A 20,314-nucleotide genomic window follows, 5' to 3' on the forward strand; every position below is an offset into this window, starting at 1 on the left:
AGCCAAGTGCTGTGCATCAGAGAGCAGGGACTCAGCAAGGAGCTCTCTTTTAAAGAGGGAGCAAGTAACCTGAAGAGAGAGCTGCTGGCAGGGCTACGTGCAGAACGCACATCTCCCGAGCCTCACTCGAGCAAATTAACTGTGATACGGCAACGTTCAGCGGGCTGGAGCAGAAACCTTGAACCAGATACAGCACTCTGCAGCCCCGAAGCAAGGAAGGCAGGTGAGCTCCTCTACTGCTGTTTTGCAGGAGCTGAGCGTAGGCTTAATGGCTATACTGGAAAGACAGTATTAAAGGAGGCAGGAGAGAGGAACCTTGTTCCCCCAGGGGTGGGTTTTAACAGTGCTTTTGAACCTGTGCTTTGTGAAATACAAATCAGAAACAACCCACATGGAGCGGGACTGACAGTCCTCCAAGAACGTTGCTGGAGGACAGCACGGAACCCGAAAGTTGTGCTGTTGTTACTCACATCAAGGCTTACTGCATCTCCTCACACACATCATTTGGCATGAGCTGAACCGCAATGGAACTTCCCATTCTCTCCAGGTACACTCTTCACATCCTTTCAGAAGACATGGACACTGCAGGACTGTGTTTTTGTTTATATCATGGGCATTGCATTACGAATGCAGGCAACTTTAAGCTGCAACATCTGTTTCCATGGCAATGGGACTGCATCAGCAATCCACTCGGTTTAGTTTAGGCCATCTTCACTTTGGCTTCAGCGCTGTGCACAAATCATTACTGTTAATAGCAAACCAAGTGATGTCACTAGTAACCATGGCGCCCATAGCTGAGGTTTCCATGTGCCCTTTGCGCTCCAACATGCATCCTTCACGCATGACAATTATTTTAATCCAATTAGGGCTTGTAAAAAAGTACACAAAGGGCCAGTGTCAATACTTATTTAGCAGAGGAAGGTTAGTTTGAGTCAACAAGACAGTGATCAGAACGTGAAGCTTCACATAGCACTCTGACTTCTTATTGCACAGCACACATAGGAATGACCCGAAACTCTTGAGGGAGAGGAAGGAAGTCTGAACCTCATCAATAGTTCTATTAATAAAGGCAAAAGAGCAACTGTTTTTACCCATCTTCCTTCTAAGCCTGATCAATAGCTGGGAAACACACAGTGCTTTGTTTCACCTGGACAGCCCCTTACCCCAGTATGAAACTTGGTCATATCACTTATTCAAAAACAAAGGCAGTGCTAAAAGGAGAGAGAGCTGTAGAGAGCGTGCATGCAGAAATCTGGAGCCTGCCCAGACAGGCAGAAACCAGGCTATAATACCACAAAACAGCACTATCATCTCTCAGGCTGCTGCAGGAGGTCACCACATAGGACAGCTCTGTCAATATGGAGACTTCACAAAAAAGCTCAGTCTCACCATCAGCCCAGACTCCTCCAGATTCACTTGCTTTACAGATCGACAGAGCACCTCTGCAGACCCATCTAACACTGCATCACTGTCAGGAACACTGTCTAACACTGTCAGGAAGCAATGCTACTTCCTGACAGATCAGAAATCAACAGCACTGTCTCTGTCTCAGCAGAATGAAGGTGGATATGCAGAAGGCCTCATCCTGAAGACATGACCATTCTCACCCAAGCCAGCACAAGTTATCTGTACCTTCTCAGCAATACCATCACTGGGCTCCTTTTCCTGCAGTGCAAAATATATTCCTAAAAAACAAAAAAAAAACAAAACCAACAAAACCAAAAAAACCACCACCACCAAAACCCTAAAATTAAAGTCAGGACAGGTCGTCATCAGCAGACTCCTACAAGACAGATATATACACAGCATCATTTTGTACAACACTGTACGCACTGCGTTATTTAGAATCAGGTCTAGAAATTAATGAAGCTGTTTGCACAACACCAGGATATTTTGGGGATAATCAATTGTGCAGGACTATAAATAATTCAAGCATTAGGAGAATCGTTCTCATGGCTACTCATTAATCACTCCGCCTTACAAAGATACCCGCCACACTCCTACAGAATCAAGGCTGTATGTGCCAGAGGCACATGAATTAGGAATCACTTTATTATGGAGATACCTCAAACTTGTTTACCCCAGAAGCTTCATCTTTCAAAATGTCTGCTACACTTTCAGCACAATACTTCATCTTACCTTGAGTATTTACTCCCCTGTCTTTAAATGGATTTCTCACCGTATGAACCATCCCACAGACACTGTCCATGAGGATTACTGTCCCTAGTTCTAAAGGGGGGAAAAGGAAGCTGCCCATTATCATGCTGCAAGATGAAATTTCAATTCAGTATTCTGGATCAATTCTGATCCTCTGAATGTATCCCTGAGATTTTAGGGACCTAATGAAACTAATTTGCTAATAGTCTATATGCTAAAATACTGGAATACAACTCTGAAGTTTAAAATCCTATTTATCTTATATCCTTATCTCAGCATCGCTGAGTTTTGTTAGAGAGCATGAACAGGCAAACTATCAAGGCAACACAACTCATTTCTCTACATTCAATCCTTTCTCCGCCAGGTGTGGATTAACAGCCAATTTAAGGACTCTTTCAAGATAGTGGCTACAAAAGAAGAAGAAGAAAAAAAAAGGCAAAATAGATGTTTGCTATTACAGTAGGTTTTTCCAAAATGCTCACCCATATGGGTGGTACTGTTGACTTCTGCAAATTAGACCAAGCATGGTATCACTGGACAGACCCCTCTCTTGTTCCTGAAGCTGTGCAACTGTGAGCATCTCAGCCTCCTCTTTCACAGGGATGAAAGCCCTGGTGATCACAAAGAAAAGCTTATGAAAACCAGAGGAAGAGCAAAGAACCTGGGAGTCACAGGTTTTGAACGCTGCAGCATGGACACTGGGAGACAAGCCTCAAACCAGGTTTCTGCTTTTAGGAAACTATGCATCTCCCAAGGGCTCAGCAGTGTCATCTACTTCTGAAATTAAAGCATACGTGTCTGTCTATCCAGATGGCCAAGGCATCTGCAAACGAAACAAGAAACAATCAGCCATCCTGTTCTTCAGTGTCCAGAGATGAAGGGTTAGTTTGTTTTCACCCACTCAATCAATCCTTCACCATCTGCTGAGCCTGCTGGCAACTGCTAGGCATCGCTAACAGTTTAAGGGACGCGACTTTTGCACCTCAAGAACTACAAACATGCTCAGTGATGGTGTCTGTTCTCAATGGTGCTGCCTGAGAGCTACATCCAAGGAGAGCCCCGGTCCATGCAGGGGTCTGAAGCAAGAGCTGGTAACAAAATGTTACTGTTATTAGCTTATAATGATGACATAGCAGCTGGAAGTAACTCTCACCCCCACAAGGCAATCCCTGGATCCAAATGAGTATCTTTCAAGCTCCCTGTCTTTGGAGGAAGGTCACAAACACTGAGAAAACTACGTGGAGCAAGAGAGGACTGAAGTTATTTATAACAGAGAAAGCCAGCTATACACATCAGTATAAAAATAAGATTTAATAACATGAGGAATTCTCTCTCTTATGCAAGAATCAGAAGGGCAATGGCCTCCCAGAATCCCATGCCATATGGAACTGTAGTAATGAACGGTATTAAGATGATAAATGGGCTGACCTTTGGCTAATAACATACTGATCTTTCCACAAACACATACAGATCTTGGAATACAAGCTTTTAGGAGATACAGATTTAACATTAAGATGTGTGCTGTTTCTGGGATAAAGGGGAGGCACACAGAAAGTACGTTCCCTAAACAAACAAGAAAAAGAAAGCATGTGTTGGAGGAAAGGACAGCTGCTGAGTCACAAATATGCAGGACATCCAGAAGAGGAAAAAATGTAGATAAATCTTATTAAAGGGCCTCCTAAGTATCACACAATAAAAACAGAATGGTCCTATCCTTCACATCCAATAGGCTTCACTGTCCTCACACAGGCAGAAATATTGCACATGCCTTTGATGTGATGTACAAGGAAGATGTCCACAGCAGAGTCCTTAGTTCAGCATTTCTGCAGGAAGAACGAAATCCCTGCAGATGCTTCAAGCTGTCCCTTCCATCAACAGTCTGTGCTTCATTTCAAGCCTCCGCTGCCAGTGCTTAATTCCAAGTGAGTTTCTGCTCATGTGGGGACAGGAGCTGCAGTTTGCAGAGGGCAGCTCTCCCAGTGCTGTGGGCATGTCTGCAGGTCAGGGTTGTCTACAGACATCTCACCTTCGGTAGCAGGAGTGGGATTTTTCACGTGTGCACAGATTTTATGAACAAAGTTAGAGTATAAAACTATTGTCCAGAAAAGAAATGCAACTAATGATTTTACTGTTTTGAAGTATTTTGCCTTTTATGCACCAAAACAGCATCTCTCAGCAGATGGAAAGATCGCTCATTCTGAGTTCAGATATAAAAATTAATATGTCTTAACTGGATAGCAAAAGAGAGAAAAGGGCAGCCACAATGAAAACAAAATAAAAATAAATTCATGCTCATGGAAGAGCTAAGACAGCTCGGTGGCTAATGCAGCAAGGGCTCCCAGTCTGAACACACAGACTACACTGCACGGGAGGCCTGTGAAAGCAGTGACACTGATAGATTAAAATTTAATAGAGAAAACCCATTCGGTTCAAACCTGCTAGGCTTCAAGCAACTCAAAAGTACATTCAGTCAGCTGCTGTAATGTAAAATTAACTCGTTTAGGGAAAGACCTAAGTGCTCCTTAAAGTACTGAAACCAGTGTCTCTGCAGATAACGTTTCAGAAGTTAGCAGGAAGCAATTCTTGAGAGACTTTTCGTTTCCCCCACCTCACCTCCCACAAGAGAAAAAAAGGAAGGAGAAACAAAGGAAAGGAAGCAGCAGGCCACTCTTCTCAGTTTGTACAGGTTTACACACCCGCCTGGGGGACTTCAAGCATAACGCAACATGCACAGAGACACAATGATTCATTGCATGCCTTGCCTAACAAGTGGCACAGAACACCAACTACAGATCATATGCTGCACAATTTTAAAGCTCTCATCCATTAAGTACAGTAAATGTGAGTACAGTCTGTTCTGACTTAACGGGAAGATCCTCTGCTACCTGGGCATGATGTTGCTGAAACCAAGTCTGGTGGAAATTCTGTTATGACTTCAAGCAAGATGGAGGGACTGCTCTCACATGCAAGGATATGAAAGGACTATTCATTGCAAAGGCAAAAACCTCAACGGAAACATTTAGATGGGACCATAATACTACAGCCTGAGTCTGAACGTCTCTGCCAACATGGCTTGGAGGAATCAATTCCACAGAAAGGGGACCCAGGGTAGCTGCACAAGGCCAGCTGTTTCAACCCTAAGTGAGAAGGTCCTTTTGGAAAACTTAGTTTGAAGAGTGCTGAAGTCCAGGACAACGATCTGACTGCTCTTGAAAGAGCAACTTTCTACCAACTGGTTTGGAGTTCATAGGGAGCTTCCCTCGTGGCCTTGAAATTAAACAAATGATCAAGTACATGCTTAAGATTGTATGGATATATATACATACTCATGTGTATGCATATCCTTGAGGAATACTTGTGACATCCTTTTACACTGTTGGAAAACTGCTTCTTATACAGGACTTGGCTGATTGTTGACTCCAGCACTAATCATGCTGAACTGTACACAACATACATCTCCATAATGAACTTTCTGCTCTTCAGAATCACTTCTCTCCCCAGGAAATACCTCAAATCTCTCTGTTCTGCATGTTTCAGACAACAATTACTAAGGAATGCCTCTACACTGCTGTTTTACATAGATATCTCTTGTTCCCCTGAGGAAGTTCAACATAACTTGCTTTTCCTGTGGCCGCCCTACACATTTCAGAGGAAAAATAAAAGACAGACATGAAGCATATCCTCATCCTATGAAAAGAACACGAGTCATGCTCCCCACTGCTCTCTCCCTGCCAGCTGCCTCAAAGACAAAACCTCCACTTTTAAGTAACTGAAGAAAAAAAGATATTTGATATCACAGTGTAGGAAAAGTTCCCACTGAAGCCTGCAGGAACCTTTCCACCAGTTCCAAGAAGAGTTGAAACAGATTCTTACCAAATGCTAAAAAACACAGCAAAAACTCCATATGCTACTATAAATGGTTTTTCTGTATTTGTTACTTTTTTTAATTTGAGCTAAGACAAATATAAAGCTGACTTTTCCCCTCGTTCCACTTGCACACTTAGCAGTGAAGTCATTTGCTCATTATGTGTGCATTCAGCTCAGATGCAGCTTGCCCAGCCCACAGCCTCTGTAGGTGGAAGATCAGAGACCTGACATCACCTCCCAGCACACCCTCTACTGCATCGGACCTAAGAGGAAACCTTATTTTGCTGCATATCAGTGCACTAGAAAATGAGAGCAGCTGTGCAGCAGGGCTGGATGGATGCACAGTTTCTCAAACGCTTTCCTGGGCCAATGAAGCCTTAATGGCTCATCCAGTCCTTTGACATTAAAATACAACCAAGATCACTCACACGTGAACAAAGCGGAGTTCAGTGCTGTGCATTAATTAAACAAGCAGTTTAACTGCTAAAAGCAAGCAGCAAACCCATCCCATCAACTGAGCCCTCTGCAGCCAGTCTACTCAGCAGCACACCTTCTGCATTCAGCCTCGTTAAAGCAAGTGCAATCTTCCTCCTTAATAAGATCCCTCTCCTGCACACTCTACTGCTCACTGATGTTTACACAGCTATTACACTGCTTCCATTAGCAGTGGCTGTGCAAGCCCTACAGCCCTTCCACTCAGGTACTCACACCCTATGGCTCAGTGCTTTCCTCCTTTGCAATAGCCCAATCATTAGCCACTATTTTGCCAGGTAGGTCAGTCAGACGTTTTGTGTTTTAAGGACAAAAGAGACAGATCTTCAGAGCTGTATAACTGGAGTTTATATTCCTTTTCTCCCCCACTTCTTTATAAGCACGCAGAAAACCTCACATTTGAAATATCTTCTTCTGCAGCAATTCTCCACTCTTCCAAACGAAGCCCAGTGCCCAAAGATCCCAAGTGAAACATGACTGACCTGTATCATGTAGAGCTGTGCAATTCGATATTCTTCCACGCTCATCGGAAGAGGAATACGATACTCCTTTATAAGCATCTTGAATACAAAATCTTTTGTCCACTTAGAAACACAATCCAGAAGCTTTTAGTAAAGGCTCCTTAAATAATGGCAAGGAAATGCATTGAGGATCCCTGAAAAAGAGTGCGAGAGAGAAGCAGCAGTTATTTTCCATTCATGTTGGAGAATATCCTGTCAGGAAAAAAAAAAGCCCAAACATTAATTTTTATAATAGCAATAAGCCTAATAGCAAAGACAAGAATCCCTGGAGTGTTACCAGACCCTTAATATCAAATTGAACAGAATCTTTCAGGGAAATTTTGATCTATTTCATAGGATGCCATCAAAGCTATTACCCTCCTGATCTTTGCCACTGTATCAATCAGACCATCCTATGCAACAGCATCTCCATAGGAGAGATGTGACAAAAGCTCAAAATGAACAGGCAGATCTTTCATTGCTAGACAATAATGTACCTCTCCAATGTCAGCAACACACCAGAGATGGATCTAATCAAAGGTATCAGTTTTACCCTCTCACGTTCATTCAGCTGCAAGAAAAGGCAGTAATTAGACGTCTTCAGCCCTCAGAAACACTGTGACTGAGAGCGTCATCTAGATTCTAACAGTGAGGATGGCCAAAATGCATTGTTCCTCCCATTTCAATTCAGAAATACCATCTTGGTAGGATCCATTCTCTTTCACTTCCAAGTAATCTACAGGCAAAATTCTCTTGTCACTGATGTCAATGCCAGACTTGTTTTTACACTGCTGCTTAAGAATACAGCCAAAGATCAAAGAGCAACAACAACAAAAATCCTATCATACCCAGCCTTGAGGCAATAAAATTACTGCTTAAGAACACAGGGAGCAGAGCATTTACCACACCAAGGGTCAAAGCAGTAACTTTTCAAATACCCTTAAGGTATCCCCATTAGATGTAGATAAAGGCAGGAAAATAACATAAGGGAGGGGAGGGAAACTAAGGCTGAGGAAAAAGTGGCAGTGCAGCCTCAGCAGGACTTGATGGCCACTCTACCAGCATGTAAAGCACTCGCCTGGATCCTTTTCATCACCAGACATCACCTTTCTGCCTACTGAAAGTCTCCAGATACAGATACTGCAATACTGCAGCAGATGCAGCCCCAAACCCTGCAGTTGAGGAAAAGGTCCAACCATAAAGCGATGGATTGAAGTACAGCTTGGGAACCAGGAACTCCCACCACTATCCATGCCTTTCACTATTTGTACATCTCTTCACTGGCTTCTCACGAGGCTTAGAGAGATGAAAACCCAATGCCTGTGTTCACAGCAACCAGGGACAATATTCACTGCTTTAGCCCCGGTCTACTGACTTGGGATTGGCTCCAACCTCTCTCTCTGCCTTACCTGGCCTGGTGCTGAGCTCACCTGGGGGCACAGACCTTGGCATCCCAGCTTTGACAACTTTGTCAATAGCTTGCTGCTGTTCGATTGCTGTGTTCTGATTTGGCCACAAAGCCCATCCATCCTGGACCAACTCTTCTGGGAGAAGCTATTTGTCTGCTGCTGCATCATCTCAACAATTTATTTTCAAATTCAATTCTCTGTTTCATTTTATTGCTGTCAGAGTAATCTGTGTGTATGTATTGTGTGCAGGGAGGAAATAATAAAAATAATAAAAAATAATGATACATCTTTGCCATGCAAACCCTGTAGAAAGTAATTTTGGAGCGGCTGCCCTTCCTCCTGACGCTGCCATGCAGGAGGCTGCACGTCCACACCCACGTGCAGGATTTCCTCCATCAAGTTAATCCTAGAGAACAGGTGGGGATAATCTCATTAGGTGTTTTTAATTAGTGTCATGGCAAAGAACAACAATAATTACCATATGATGGATCTTAAACACCATCCCAGATCTGCACTGGTGCAATGATGGGATACCAACTCCTGGAGCTAATGGCAGTGGAAGATAAAGCAATGTCTGCAGTGGCTTTTTAAACTTCAGAGACTTTGAAAACTGGGTTTAGAAGCTTCTCCCCCCCAAAAAAAGCTCTGAAAGTGATTCTGCTTTCCCATAAGGACGTCATTCATGTCTGCCTCTGCTGCTTGCTAAGAACAGGATATTTCCTATCGATTGGAAGAGATGAATAAAACAAAAATAGAACTTTAAAAGCAATAAAATGGCAGGAAACCAGTACCAAGGAGGAAAAAATGTGTTTATAATGAAGTGCCAGAGAGGTAATAATTCAGATGGCCAAGACACAACAGAGACTATTTTATTACAGACTAAAATCCCAGCAGTGTTGGCCCAAAACAGACACAGCAGCCACCAATAGCTGAGGTTTCTTTGTAGAGTTCCCTCCACATTCCTGTTTTCCCGTGTTCAATGCTCAAAGCCCAGGTTCTGCTTCAGCCTGCAGGTCCCTATAGGGCAGCAGATCGCTGAGGAAAGGCCAAAAATGGCCCAAAACTCCTGAAAAATGATCACTGGATCTCCTGCAACCAGCCCCAAACACCAGATAGAGAGAGAACAGCCCTTGAAGCACACTGGCCAACAGCAAGAACCACATTTCATAGAGTCATAAAGGCTGGAAAAGACCACTAAGATCAAGATCAACCATTAACTCATCACCACCAAGTAATGAGCTGCAAAACATCTGCCCTAGCTTTTACCCAAGCAGAGGAACCAGGTGGAAACTCATACAAGATAAATACCCAGCACCACACTGGGTGTCCCAGAGGTCTGCCAAAGCCCCACAGGTCTGGAGGCAGCCCATGGGCTTTGCATGGTGATGCAGGACACTGCTGTGCCTGCTGCTGTTTCTGCCATGGCTAAGGGGCACACTGGTGCAGGCTGTTACTCAATTGATACGCAGAGCTGTAGTAACTGCGAGAGCCAGGCACATAACCATACACAATTGTTTTAGAATCAGGCTTTCGAAGTATAATTATGCTGCAGAGTCAATATCCTGCCGAGATGAGTCAGGTCCACCTCTGAGCTATTGTTTCAGGCTGTGGCTGAAGGCTAAGGTGTGGTGCATTGTATTTATCTCTGGTTTTAACAGCTTCTCTCATAACAATGTCCAACCTCTTAAGGAAGTGCTCTTCTTTAAGGAGGGAGCCATCAAGATCTGCAGCAGCTGAGCACGGAAATCTCTCAGCTCAGCTAAAGGCATGCAGTGTCCAGCAGTCACTGCAGGAGGTGATGGCCAGTCTCACCGTTAGTAGATGAAGGAGCAAAGGGCTGATGACAACTGACAGCTTGTAATTAAGGAATAAGATTTAGTGTGTGAAGGGTATTTAAATAGGAGGCCAAACCCCAGCCAGACTGACAGACTGACCCTGAGGAGTACAGGAATTGAGTATTAAAGCAAACTCCTGGCTCCTTTGCATGGTCACAACATGCACTGTGCCAGGGCTGCTGGTCCCTGTGCTCCACAGGGAAGAAATAAAGTCCTAGAAGCACAGAGCCTTGCATAGGAAGCTCATTTTACATTATGATAAAGTTTAAGGACTCCCCTGAGGAAAAAAGTCACCACAGAGGGTCAGGCAGAGTCATGGCAGAGGCAGGTCGCAGCCCCAGGACTGCAGCATCAGGCTCTGCTTTGCATTCAGCAGCTGAGTATTTTCACAACGCTGAGAAGTGAAATACAATTAACACTGAGAAAATGCAGCCAAACACAGCGGCAAAACAAGGAGCAAAGGTATTACCTGATGATATCATCCACCTTCCTAAAGGCTTCCTTTAGGTTTTCTACATCTCTTGAACACCCCAAGCAGAAGGCTCCTTGGGCAAAGTGGCATTGGAGAGATGTCAGCACTGATTCCACCTGGGCAGCCTCAACTCCTGCAAACACCCTGATAGAGAGCCCAGCACCCAGGGCAGGAAGCACTGCGTTCACACTGCGCTCTGATTTATTGATGCTATTAGAAGCAGCAGCAGAAACATCAGATTCCTAGGACATAAGTCAGCATTTTTTCAAGGCAGCCTCAACTCTCACACCTTGATTAATGCGGCACCCTCCTTCTGGCCCAGAAGCAGCCTCACTCAGCAGAGTATCACTGCTACACTGACCCTTAGCTAACTTTGATCACATCACACCTCTTTCAGGCACCTCTTCACCTAAAGGTTAAAAAAAAACCCAACATTTGTGTTTTGGGGCTGGCATCACTTGCATAAGATTCACCACTGCACTCACACACACATGCACATGTGCAATATATAAAACTGAATGAGATGGCTTTTCATAATCTGCAGTGCTCAGGATTAGTACTCCGGTCATACCTGCTGACTGACAGCTAAGCAGATTTAAAAATTCATCAGGCCTTGAAAAAAATAAATTAAAAGTTAAAGTTCCTTCAAAGTTCACGCTATTACTGATTAAGGGATACGGTAGCAGTAAGTAATGTTCTCTCTAATCATTCATCTTAATCACACGTCTCAGCTGTCACATCTTTTTTTGAGCAGAAGTCCTTACGCAGTGCTTACACACTCAAGCTTAGAGCACGCCTGGCAGTGAATGAGCACCTCCCCAAACGCAGCTGCAGCACAGAGCTGGGGAGCACCCACAGCTCTGGCTGCAGGCAGGATGACAGGGAAGGCGGGGTAAATGAAATCAAATGAAGAGGAAGAAAAATGCAACATCCCTGAAAAACAGCTTTCCTCTTGTGCAAACCTCAGGGCACGCTCACTGAGAGATCTCAAATGCAGATAGCAGGGCAAGGGGCTGGGGACAGCACTGCTCGAAAAGGAAGGCACGGAGCGAGCGAGTTGCATTTGCTGTACTTAATCTTTTTTCCATTATTAGATACAATTTGACGTCACTTATAGAATTTAAGAGCTCACTGTAAAGCAGATGTTTATTACAACAGAAGGATGGAATCAGTCCACATGCAATATAGCTACACTGGAGCTATTAAATCTTGTAGCTCACTGGGCAACCAAATACTAGCCTTAAGCAATGGGAGGGAAAGAGAAAAAAAATAAAAAATAATCACACCATATCTACACATCCCTTTTTCTCCTTACATATTCCACAGTTTTGTCCTGTATCTTCACAGTTTCCACCCCTGTTACTTCTTTAACATTTGGGGAGAAGCAATCTCAGCTTCCTTCTGCCCTCCAAGCAGTGCTGCAGTGCAACGCAGCCTGCCCATGCTCACCTCTCACTCCAGGGGGAATCAGGTGAAGTTCCACAGCTGAATTTCAGCTGGAAAATTAACACCTCAAGTTGTGCCATGCCAGGAGATTACATGGCAATGAACAAATAAAGGAGTCATTAAAAGAACTAATATGCACAGTGAACTGACCGATGAGTGCGGAGGGAAACACAAACCACTCTCCAACCTTTTTGCTGATACTGGGGATAAAGCTGAATATCAAAAAGAATGCAACAAAAAAAATTAAAGGTTGTAAGTTTCTGGGCTCTGAACAGAGTGGTCACAGAGCTGGTGGCCTCCTGTAGACCCAAGCACAAATCCTGCACAGGTACATACTGCTAGCAGGCAGAGACTGCACATGCATAAATACGTATAAATAAATACAAATATAAAGAGATGTGTCATTTTGTATTTGTATGTACATACAGACACACGTATGCATGTATACATACAGACACAAAACAAAAATAAAGCGCTGGTAAATGCAGCATATTGGCTGAAAACAGCTTGAAAATTGCTGGGGGTGGGATAAAATAGTGGAAAGGAAAATGCGTGCAATGCTGCAGGCACACAGCTATGGGAAACGTTTCACTTTTATGTGGGGGAAGGCCAGCTCAAAGCACAAGTCTGTGTGCTCAATGGGCTGCAGTGGATGGGAGAGGGGATAAATGGTCAAGTTAAACAGAAAAAAAATGAAACACTAAACATTTCTGAGAATATTGCACTTACACTGTGTGCCTGCGGGTGCTACAGTCACTCTCTTCCTAAAGAAACGAGGGAAGTGAACAGTGCATGTGGTACCACCTCTGCTGGTTGCTCAAGGCTTCCCTTGGGTGGAAGAAGCAAAAAGCCAACCAAGGTGCAACATAATCATGCTCTCCATGGTCTCTGGCACAACCCTTTTACTTTGCTTGCAGGAGTGCTGGCAGCAGCAAGACACGGGAATTTAACCAGCAGAAAGACAAAGGATGAACCAGAGTCAAGAGATGGCCCCACCTGTACAACTCATGACACCTCTCCATCCACTTCTCTCTCCATCAGCCAAATCTCTCAGTCTGTATATTATCTGCAGAAGCAAAAAACATTTGCTCTCTCACTGATATTACCCTCGCCACAAGTCAAGTCTCTCTTCTTGTGCCAGTCTCAGGAGAGGTGAACAACTCTTCTGCAATTCCCATTTTTCATATCCAAAATCGTTTGCCTTTCTCCCTTGTCTCCTGGATTATAAACCCTGATTCTTTTTCTCTCTCTCTCAAGGGTCACATTTAGCAGCCCTCATTTAATCCTTGTTTCTTCATCCCTTCTTCCACTGATCCACCACCAGAGCAGTCCTGAAGATAGAGTATTACTCTGCGTCTCCCCCCACTCCATTTGTCACTGGCACAAAGCAATCCATGGCCACTCAGTGCAGACCCCACTGCAGCCCTATCTCATCTCCTGCACAATGGCACCCACACCACTCATTCCTTATTTTATAGTTCATTCATTATACTCAGCACTCAACTTTACCAAATTATAGCTCATTTCAGACTATTGCTCAAGGTTAGTTTGAATTTTTTACCCTGTCCTCAAACACCTGCAGATCCACTGAAACTGTTTTTGAGACACAAGATGGGTATTTCCTATTTTGGGATTTGAGACAGCAATGGACAGACTCTGGATCGCTTCCTTGGTAGCTCTCTATAAACTGAGACATCAGCTGCTACTCCACTTTTTTAGCAGTTTCAGTCTAGATGGAAATAATATTTTATTACCTCACTTACGCAAATGTATGTGGAAAAGGAAAGGAACATTCACAGCTGGTTTTAAAAGACTTTCATAGAGGGAAGGAACACTCTACGACTCAAAGTCAGTGTTACAGCACCATAATATTTCACACTGGCTTCATTAGGCTGAGATTTACCTTGCCCAAAGGCAAGACAGGGATAGAGAAAAGCCCTATTCCATCAGAGGAAACTTGTAATGACAGCAGAAATTCTTGCATGGGAAGCAACACAAACGTAGCTGTGAAGGTTGATGAATAATGCTGCAATTGAGATAGAAAGTAAGAGGCCATTTTGCACAGGAGAGGTAAATGTTCAATACCTCCGTTGCTTCTTTCATCCATAACACCAACAGATTAACAACGTTTCTCCGGCTGCATTAATTCCTTTGGAATTTTGACTTAGGAAATAATTACACTAAATATTTCATAAGTGCCTTTGAAAGTTTTTTGGTTAATAAAGAAAAAGGAATTGCTAGCTGCTCTCGCACTGCAGCACAATAATGAAAGCACACAGATAATCAATAACCATTTTCAGTTCATTATTCAGCACATTTTGCGCTGGTGCTATTTCCCTCCCTCCATCGTTCTGCATCCCACACGCAGAGTGATGAAGCATTTTTAAACCATCAGACCTTACCACTTACCACTGCTAATGGTCCTCAGTGCTAACCACTGCATGGCACCCCAGCCCCTAATTATGCCTACAGAACTCACAGCTTTCCAGGGCGCTTTCAGACTGGTAGAGTTCCTCCTTTGGTGTGGATAACAAATTGCTGCACTTCTTCAGCACTCCCCACGTACACACCAGCTCAGCCTGGATCTTGCTTTAAGTTTCCTCTCAATTTGGGTAATTTCTACTGCTTGCCTCTCAAGTTGAAAGGCAAAGTTTCTGTTCTGCAAAGTCATTCCACTGGTGCCTATATATAGGAAATACACTCAATACTACACTGAACTTGTGTTGGCTGCTTGGGGCCACGGTGGGGCCAGATCCTTTGCCCTGCCCCAAATCCATCCACTGCTCCAGGACCACACCTGCAGCTCCAGCAAACTCTGGGCCTCTGAAGGTGTTTCCTGGACCAAGGGCAACATCTTCCAGGGAGAAGTTAGGAGGAAGTTAGGGACCTTCTGAAGAAAGTCCTGTCGGGAGGAGGCTGATCACTGCCTTCCCATCAGAGAGCACACATTAACTGAGGCTGAAGAGGTATTAAAGCCCTAAAGGAGGGCAGCTTTTCTCAAGGACTACACAACACTGGTCACTACAAGGTCCAAGCCTTGATTGCTAACCGTAGCACTGTTATTTTCCATTACGCACCTTAGGAGCGATACACATCCAGGCAAGTTTCCCTGCAGAGCATGCATAACAGCAGAGAACAATTCCTGGTGCTAGCTCTCCCTGCCACAGCGTGGTGACTCACTGCTGGAGCTGCTGACTGCCAGCACACTGCCTGCAGCACTGGTGGTGGCTGCTCCCTGCCCAGGGCCATCATCGTGGAGACCCCCGAGGAGATGAGAGACCACAAGGCAAGGTGAAGTCCTCTATCTCCCTTCCTACCTCTCTGCACTTGCAGCACCAGGGTGAAAAAATGAGCACTTGTTAGTGCCCTCACACGCATATTTTTTTTTTTTTAATAACCAGGTTTTCATGGCAGAGAAATAGAAATGGACACTTTAATTGACATGATGCTGAACAGGTTCTTTGCTGGAGAGACAAGACAGAAACATAGGATGAGCTGCCATACAGTACTGGGAAGGGAAAATACAAGTAAAACGTCTGTATACTCCCAATGCAAACAAACCTTAGGCATGAGATTTAAAAGCAACCCATACCCAACAGATATCCGCAAAGCATTTGAGGTCCTAGTTTAAAAAACACAAACCTCACACCCATTTTCACCTACCTGCTAGGTTTTACTTTTCTAGTCACCTCCTCAGTCCCTGCCCTGACCCCACCAGCCATCTGCTCATCCACCCCAATGCTTCACCACTGCAGCCATCCACCTCCTGATCCCAGCAGCAGAAACACTCAGGAGCCTCCAGCTGAGGACACCTGCAGCAATGCTGCTCATTATGGAGCAGGCAGGTGCTGAGACAGAATTGGGCCAGAGAAGGCTGATTGCCCTGCAGAGTGGCACTGTCACTCCCAGGAGGGAAGCCAGCTGCACCTTTGTATATCTAACTTCTGTACAAGCTTTTCTGAGCACAAAGTACAGTGTGTTTCTACAGAATACTTATAAACCCTTCTCCAGATTGAACTCAGGGACAGCTACAGAGCCTTGTATTTGTTCGGATTTCTTGACATGCAATTCAGTTATGACTCCCCACGTTTGCTGACTTGTGAAATAAAACATCATCTAATAAGGAAAGGAAATGCACTGTGGAAGGTACGTGAGCACCTGCAGCTTGTCATCACCTGAGCTGCCCATCAGGATCCTCCTGTGAAGTGGAGGAAAATGGGAAAAGGGGAGAAAAGTGAGGGATTCAACGTGAGCCCAGGACAGCAAACACTGCTGTGGAGATGAATGCAGCTGTCAGGGTAAGATCTGGCAAGAAAGAAGAGGAAACAGTGCCATTCAACTGAGCCATCCAACCTGAGTGCATGCAGAATGGAGGGGCAGCTCCAACCCCAACTGCCTGGTGCCTGGTGCCCAGCTGTGCCCCTTGTAGCCACCCCCAGCTCGTGGGAGATGCTTAGAAGCTCTGACCTGGCCTCAGGAGACAGGGCAAGAATCATTATCCCTCATTTGCTGGGGAAACCGAGATACAGAGAGAAATGATCTGGCCCAACATGCAAAAGAGAAAAAATGACAGCGTCAATTCAGTTTCTGGGTTTAATTTTTGCCATAAAAACTTTTTTTTTTTTTTTTTTTTTTTTTTTTTTTTAATAGAGAAGGGAGTCAGGGAGCTCAAATGCATCAAGTTTTGCTGATATCTGGCATAATTCTGCAAGAATAAAGCAATCCTCATGCATCTCCCACCAGCATCTCAGGAATAAAGCCAGCTGTCAGCTACAAAATCAAAAGAAATTTTTTTCTTATTACCAACTGCCTTCTGAGCTATCAGTAGCTGCAAAAATAAAATGAATCTTGGAAATTAGCACAGCTCATTGATTCTTCCACACACCTCTGCACACCCCATCTCAGCAGCACACAACCAGGTCCAGGCTGCACCTGGAAGCTGCAGGAGTCTCTCTTTTTGAAGTTTCTAGCTCAGAAGCACAACCCACCAACTTGACAAAGGCATTTGGATGCAGCCTGGCACAGCGCATGGCTTTGTGGCCTCAGGATGAGCATGGCCACAACCAAACGTGTATCTCCTGTGCATCTCCTGTGCACTTCCATAAAGGACAAGGAAAAAAAGCTGGGAAGAAAAGGTGGTCAGACCTTCAGTCAAAGCAGCACCCTCACCAAGACTTGTGCAAATAACATTATAATGTTTCCTGACCTGGAAGACCAGCTCAAAGGAGGTGTTTTTTCCCTCCATTTCCCCATCAAACATCCAAATTGTGTCTGGAATGTCCTTTTTTGAAGTGTTTTTTATAATTACAAAAGCCAGTCCAGAAAAAACAAAGCCCAAAACTTTCCTTTTCGTTAGAAGTAGCATGGACTGGAAACATTGCTCCTACCCAGCAACAGTTGTGGAGGCAAAGCACAGAGTAGAAGCGTCAGATCCCATCAGTTCAGATTTCGGGGTCAGTCCTGAAGGCTTTGACCATGGCTGCACAACTCCGTGATCCTTAAAGCAGTGAGAACCATGTCTGGCCCCACTGAGGCAGCCACACTCCTCAGGTTGTCTCAGCTCCTGTCTCAGCCACACAATTCTCAGCCTGCTCTGGCTGCTGTTCTATGCCCTGAGAACTGCTCCAACGTCGCTACTGCAGCTCTGTGTGACAGCTGCTGTCAGAGAACAGGAGTACCACACAGCCTTTGCGAGAGCCACACATGCCCTTCATTAAAGGGCATTATAGCTGTATTTATATCTGACATAAATCTGCTTTGTAAACAGTGACCTGATTCGGGATCTGGACTTCCTTAGACTGTGGCATCAGGAGTGCATGCATGCTGGTCCCTAACGGGCAGCAGCAGCCTTGCCCGGCTGCAGGAGGAGATGCTGCTCACCCTCCTCACTTGCTGATAATATGATGGGATCGGGATGGAGGAACCAAAGGGCTTGAAGATTTCAGCTTTGGTCACAACACTGCACAAAGAAAAGGGAAAAGAGAAGACAGGATGATTACTGTACACCTGACCTACAATTTATGGGTAGTACAAGTGTCCGAGGGACAGATACTAATGGGTAGTTTAGACCAAAACACACAGCAAGCACTGCCTCAGCCAAAACCAGAAATCAGTAGCTGAACTGAAAACCATATCCAAGCTCTCACCCCAGGCAGCAGATCATTTTTTCATCACGTTTCTATTTGTTGCCAACTCAGAACGCTATGACAAAAGTGCCAGCTCATTAGATTTGTTCTTAGAAGTCTGAGGCTCTTGTATGTGAAGTTGGTGTTATCAGAGTCCATAAAATGCAGCCAAGTACGTAAAGGAAGCAGGCACCACATAGCCCCAATTTAATCTGGATCAAGTTGTTACAGTCAAAGAAGTGTTTTCCAAAACAGTAATTAATTTTTAAAAATATGCATAAAAGGGGGTTCTTAATTAATAGAATACTTAAAAGAGACGAGCTAGAGAGGATTGTCTATTTTACTAATTTAATGGCTATTCAGTATCTATTAACTTCCTCATCAAATATCACCCCCACCTTTTCCTAGCAGCTTAGCTACCTATTTGTCAGACATTATAGTTCCATTAGCCTAAAAGTCCAATTTCTGCATTTCCACAGATCCGCTTTTTTTTTTTTTTAATCAGTAAGCTAAAATCCCGAGTGACAGTGAAGCCCCGAAATCAATAACAAATCCAGTATTTGTTTTTTTACGAGTTCTGGATGGCACTTTGATGTCGTGCCCCCAGCAGTGCCAGCTGCAGCAATCAGCTGGAGCAGGAGCCAGGTTGGAAACCCCTGGGTCTACCCACACAATGCACAGGGCAAAGGCTTGTCCATGAGCTCCAGCTCACCTGGAAGAGTACACACACTCTGCCTTTTCCATCCAAAGACTACCCATTTACACCTCACAGCCTGAACCAGAAAGTTCACTTGCCATTAACTTGAATATTCAGATTAAGGATGATCACACACCTTAACACACAGGCAGACACGTTCTGGGCAGCCATGTGAAGCAGCATCGTGCCTGCACTGAGGCTCCAGGCCTCGCACTGTGGGATAACTGCCACTGCTCAGAGCTCAGCACCGCACACTCACTGCCTTTACAAAAATCTGTACCTAGATGTCCCACAGACAAGAAACACAGCAGCAGAGAACAGCTCCTGCCAGGGCAACCCTAAACTAAGGGCAACCATGCACTGCGTCTGGCCTTGCTGCTGACTTAAGACCTCAGAGCAGAAAGAATTCATCTGCATGGATTTCACTGCAGGATCAGAGCTCCAGGAAGCCCCTATGAAAGATAAGAAGCTGAAAGAGGTTACAACTAAGGCTGATACTACTCAAAAGCTAAAGAAAACAAAACCATTCCTGTCTGCCAGCTTTATCTGCAAACATACTCAGCTGTGTGTAAGCCCATAACAGCCATATGCACAGGCTTCAATAAAAGGGACACCTTTCCCCCAGCTCCTGCTGTTGGAATCCTACAGAACAGATCCGGACATCAGCAGAAGGGGAAGTTCAGGATATATACAGCATTGGTTTCCAAGAGAATATTTCTTGTGTCACGTGAGAGCAACACTCTTAGCCAACTTGGCAGAAAATAGACAAGCTGCAAAGCTAACCTAAAAATACCAGTCTTGCTAATTACAAGAAAGAAAAGCAGACCATAAGCAATGGCAGCACTAGCAATCCATACTTTCAGTGACACCCTGCTAACAATTTTTTTCCCCTAAGTACACAGCAGTTTCTGAAAGACTACCTCTGTTGCTCAGGTGTGCAAATCATGCAACTGAGACAAGCTAAACTCATTTCAGACTGATGACTTATGGCTTCATCTGGATGATTTACTCACGTTTGTCCTCTTCTATCACTCTTTAGCACAGCGCTAACAAGTTTTCATGTTCTGGAAGTCAACTGCTCCCAAGAGGCAGTTTGGTAACGCTCCCAGAAGTGAGCAGGGCACCAAGCCGTCGTGGCATGAAGAAATCTTGGAGGAAGATCAAGGAAAAAATAGAAATAAAAGGATGCGTTGCCACTGCCTGATTGCCATTGCCAATGGATCATCAGCTCATAATCCATCTTACCTGGTATGGATCTGAGAGCAGCACAATGCAGGCTTCAAGGTATGCCAACAGCTCACACAAGCAGTCACT

At 44.5% G+C, this 20,314-nt stretch overlaps 1 protein-coding gene across 10 annotated transcripts in view; it reads right to left on the bottom strand.

The window, feature by feature from the left end:
• The window catches only part of PITPNM2 (phosphatidylinositol transfer protein membrane associated 2), a 114,303-nt gene that overhangs the window by 54,795 nt on the left and 39,194 nt on the right, over positions 1-20,314 (bottom strand). For all 10 annotated transcript variants that reach the window (XM_042865683.1, XM_042865686.1, XM_042865684.1 and 7 more), the window contains one exon: positions 6,999-7,171. In XM_042865683.1, the coding sequence (XP_042721617.1) occupies positions 6,999-7,076 (78 nt within the window). In that variant the 5' untranslated portion in view covers positions 7,077-7,171. The remainder of the gene's footprint in view (positions 1-6,998; positions 7,172-20,314) is intronic.

The sequence above is a fragment of the Lagopus leucura genome, unplaced genomic scaffold, assembly GCF_019238085.1.
Source record: "Lagopus leucura isolate 7727_CA_CO unplaced genomic scaffold, USGS_WTPT01 Super-Scaffold_806, whole genome shotgun sequence".
Taxonomy (NCBI): domain Eukaryota; kingdom Metazoa; phylum Chordata; class Aves; order Galliformes; family Phasianidae; genus Lagopus; species Lagopus leucura.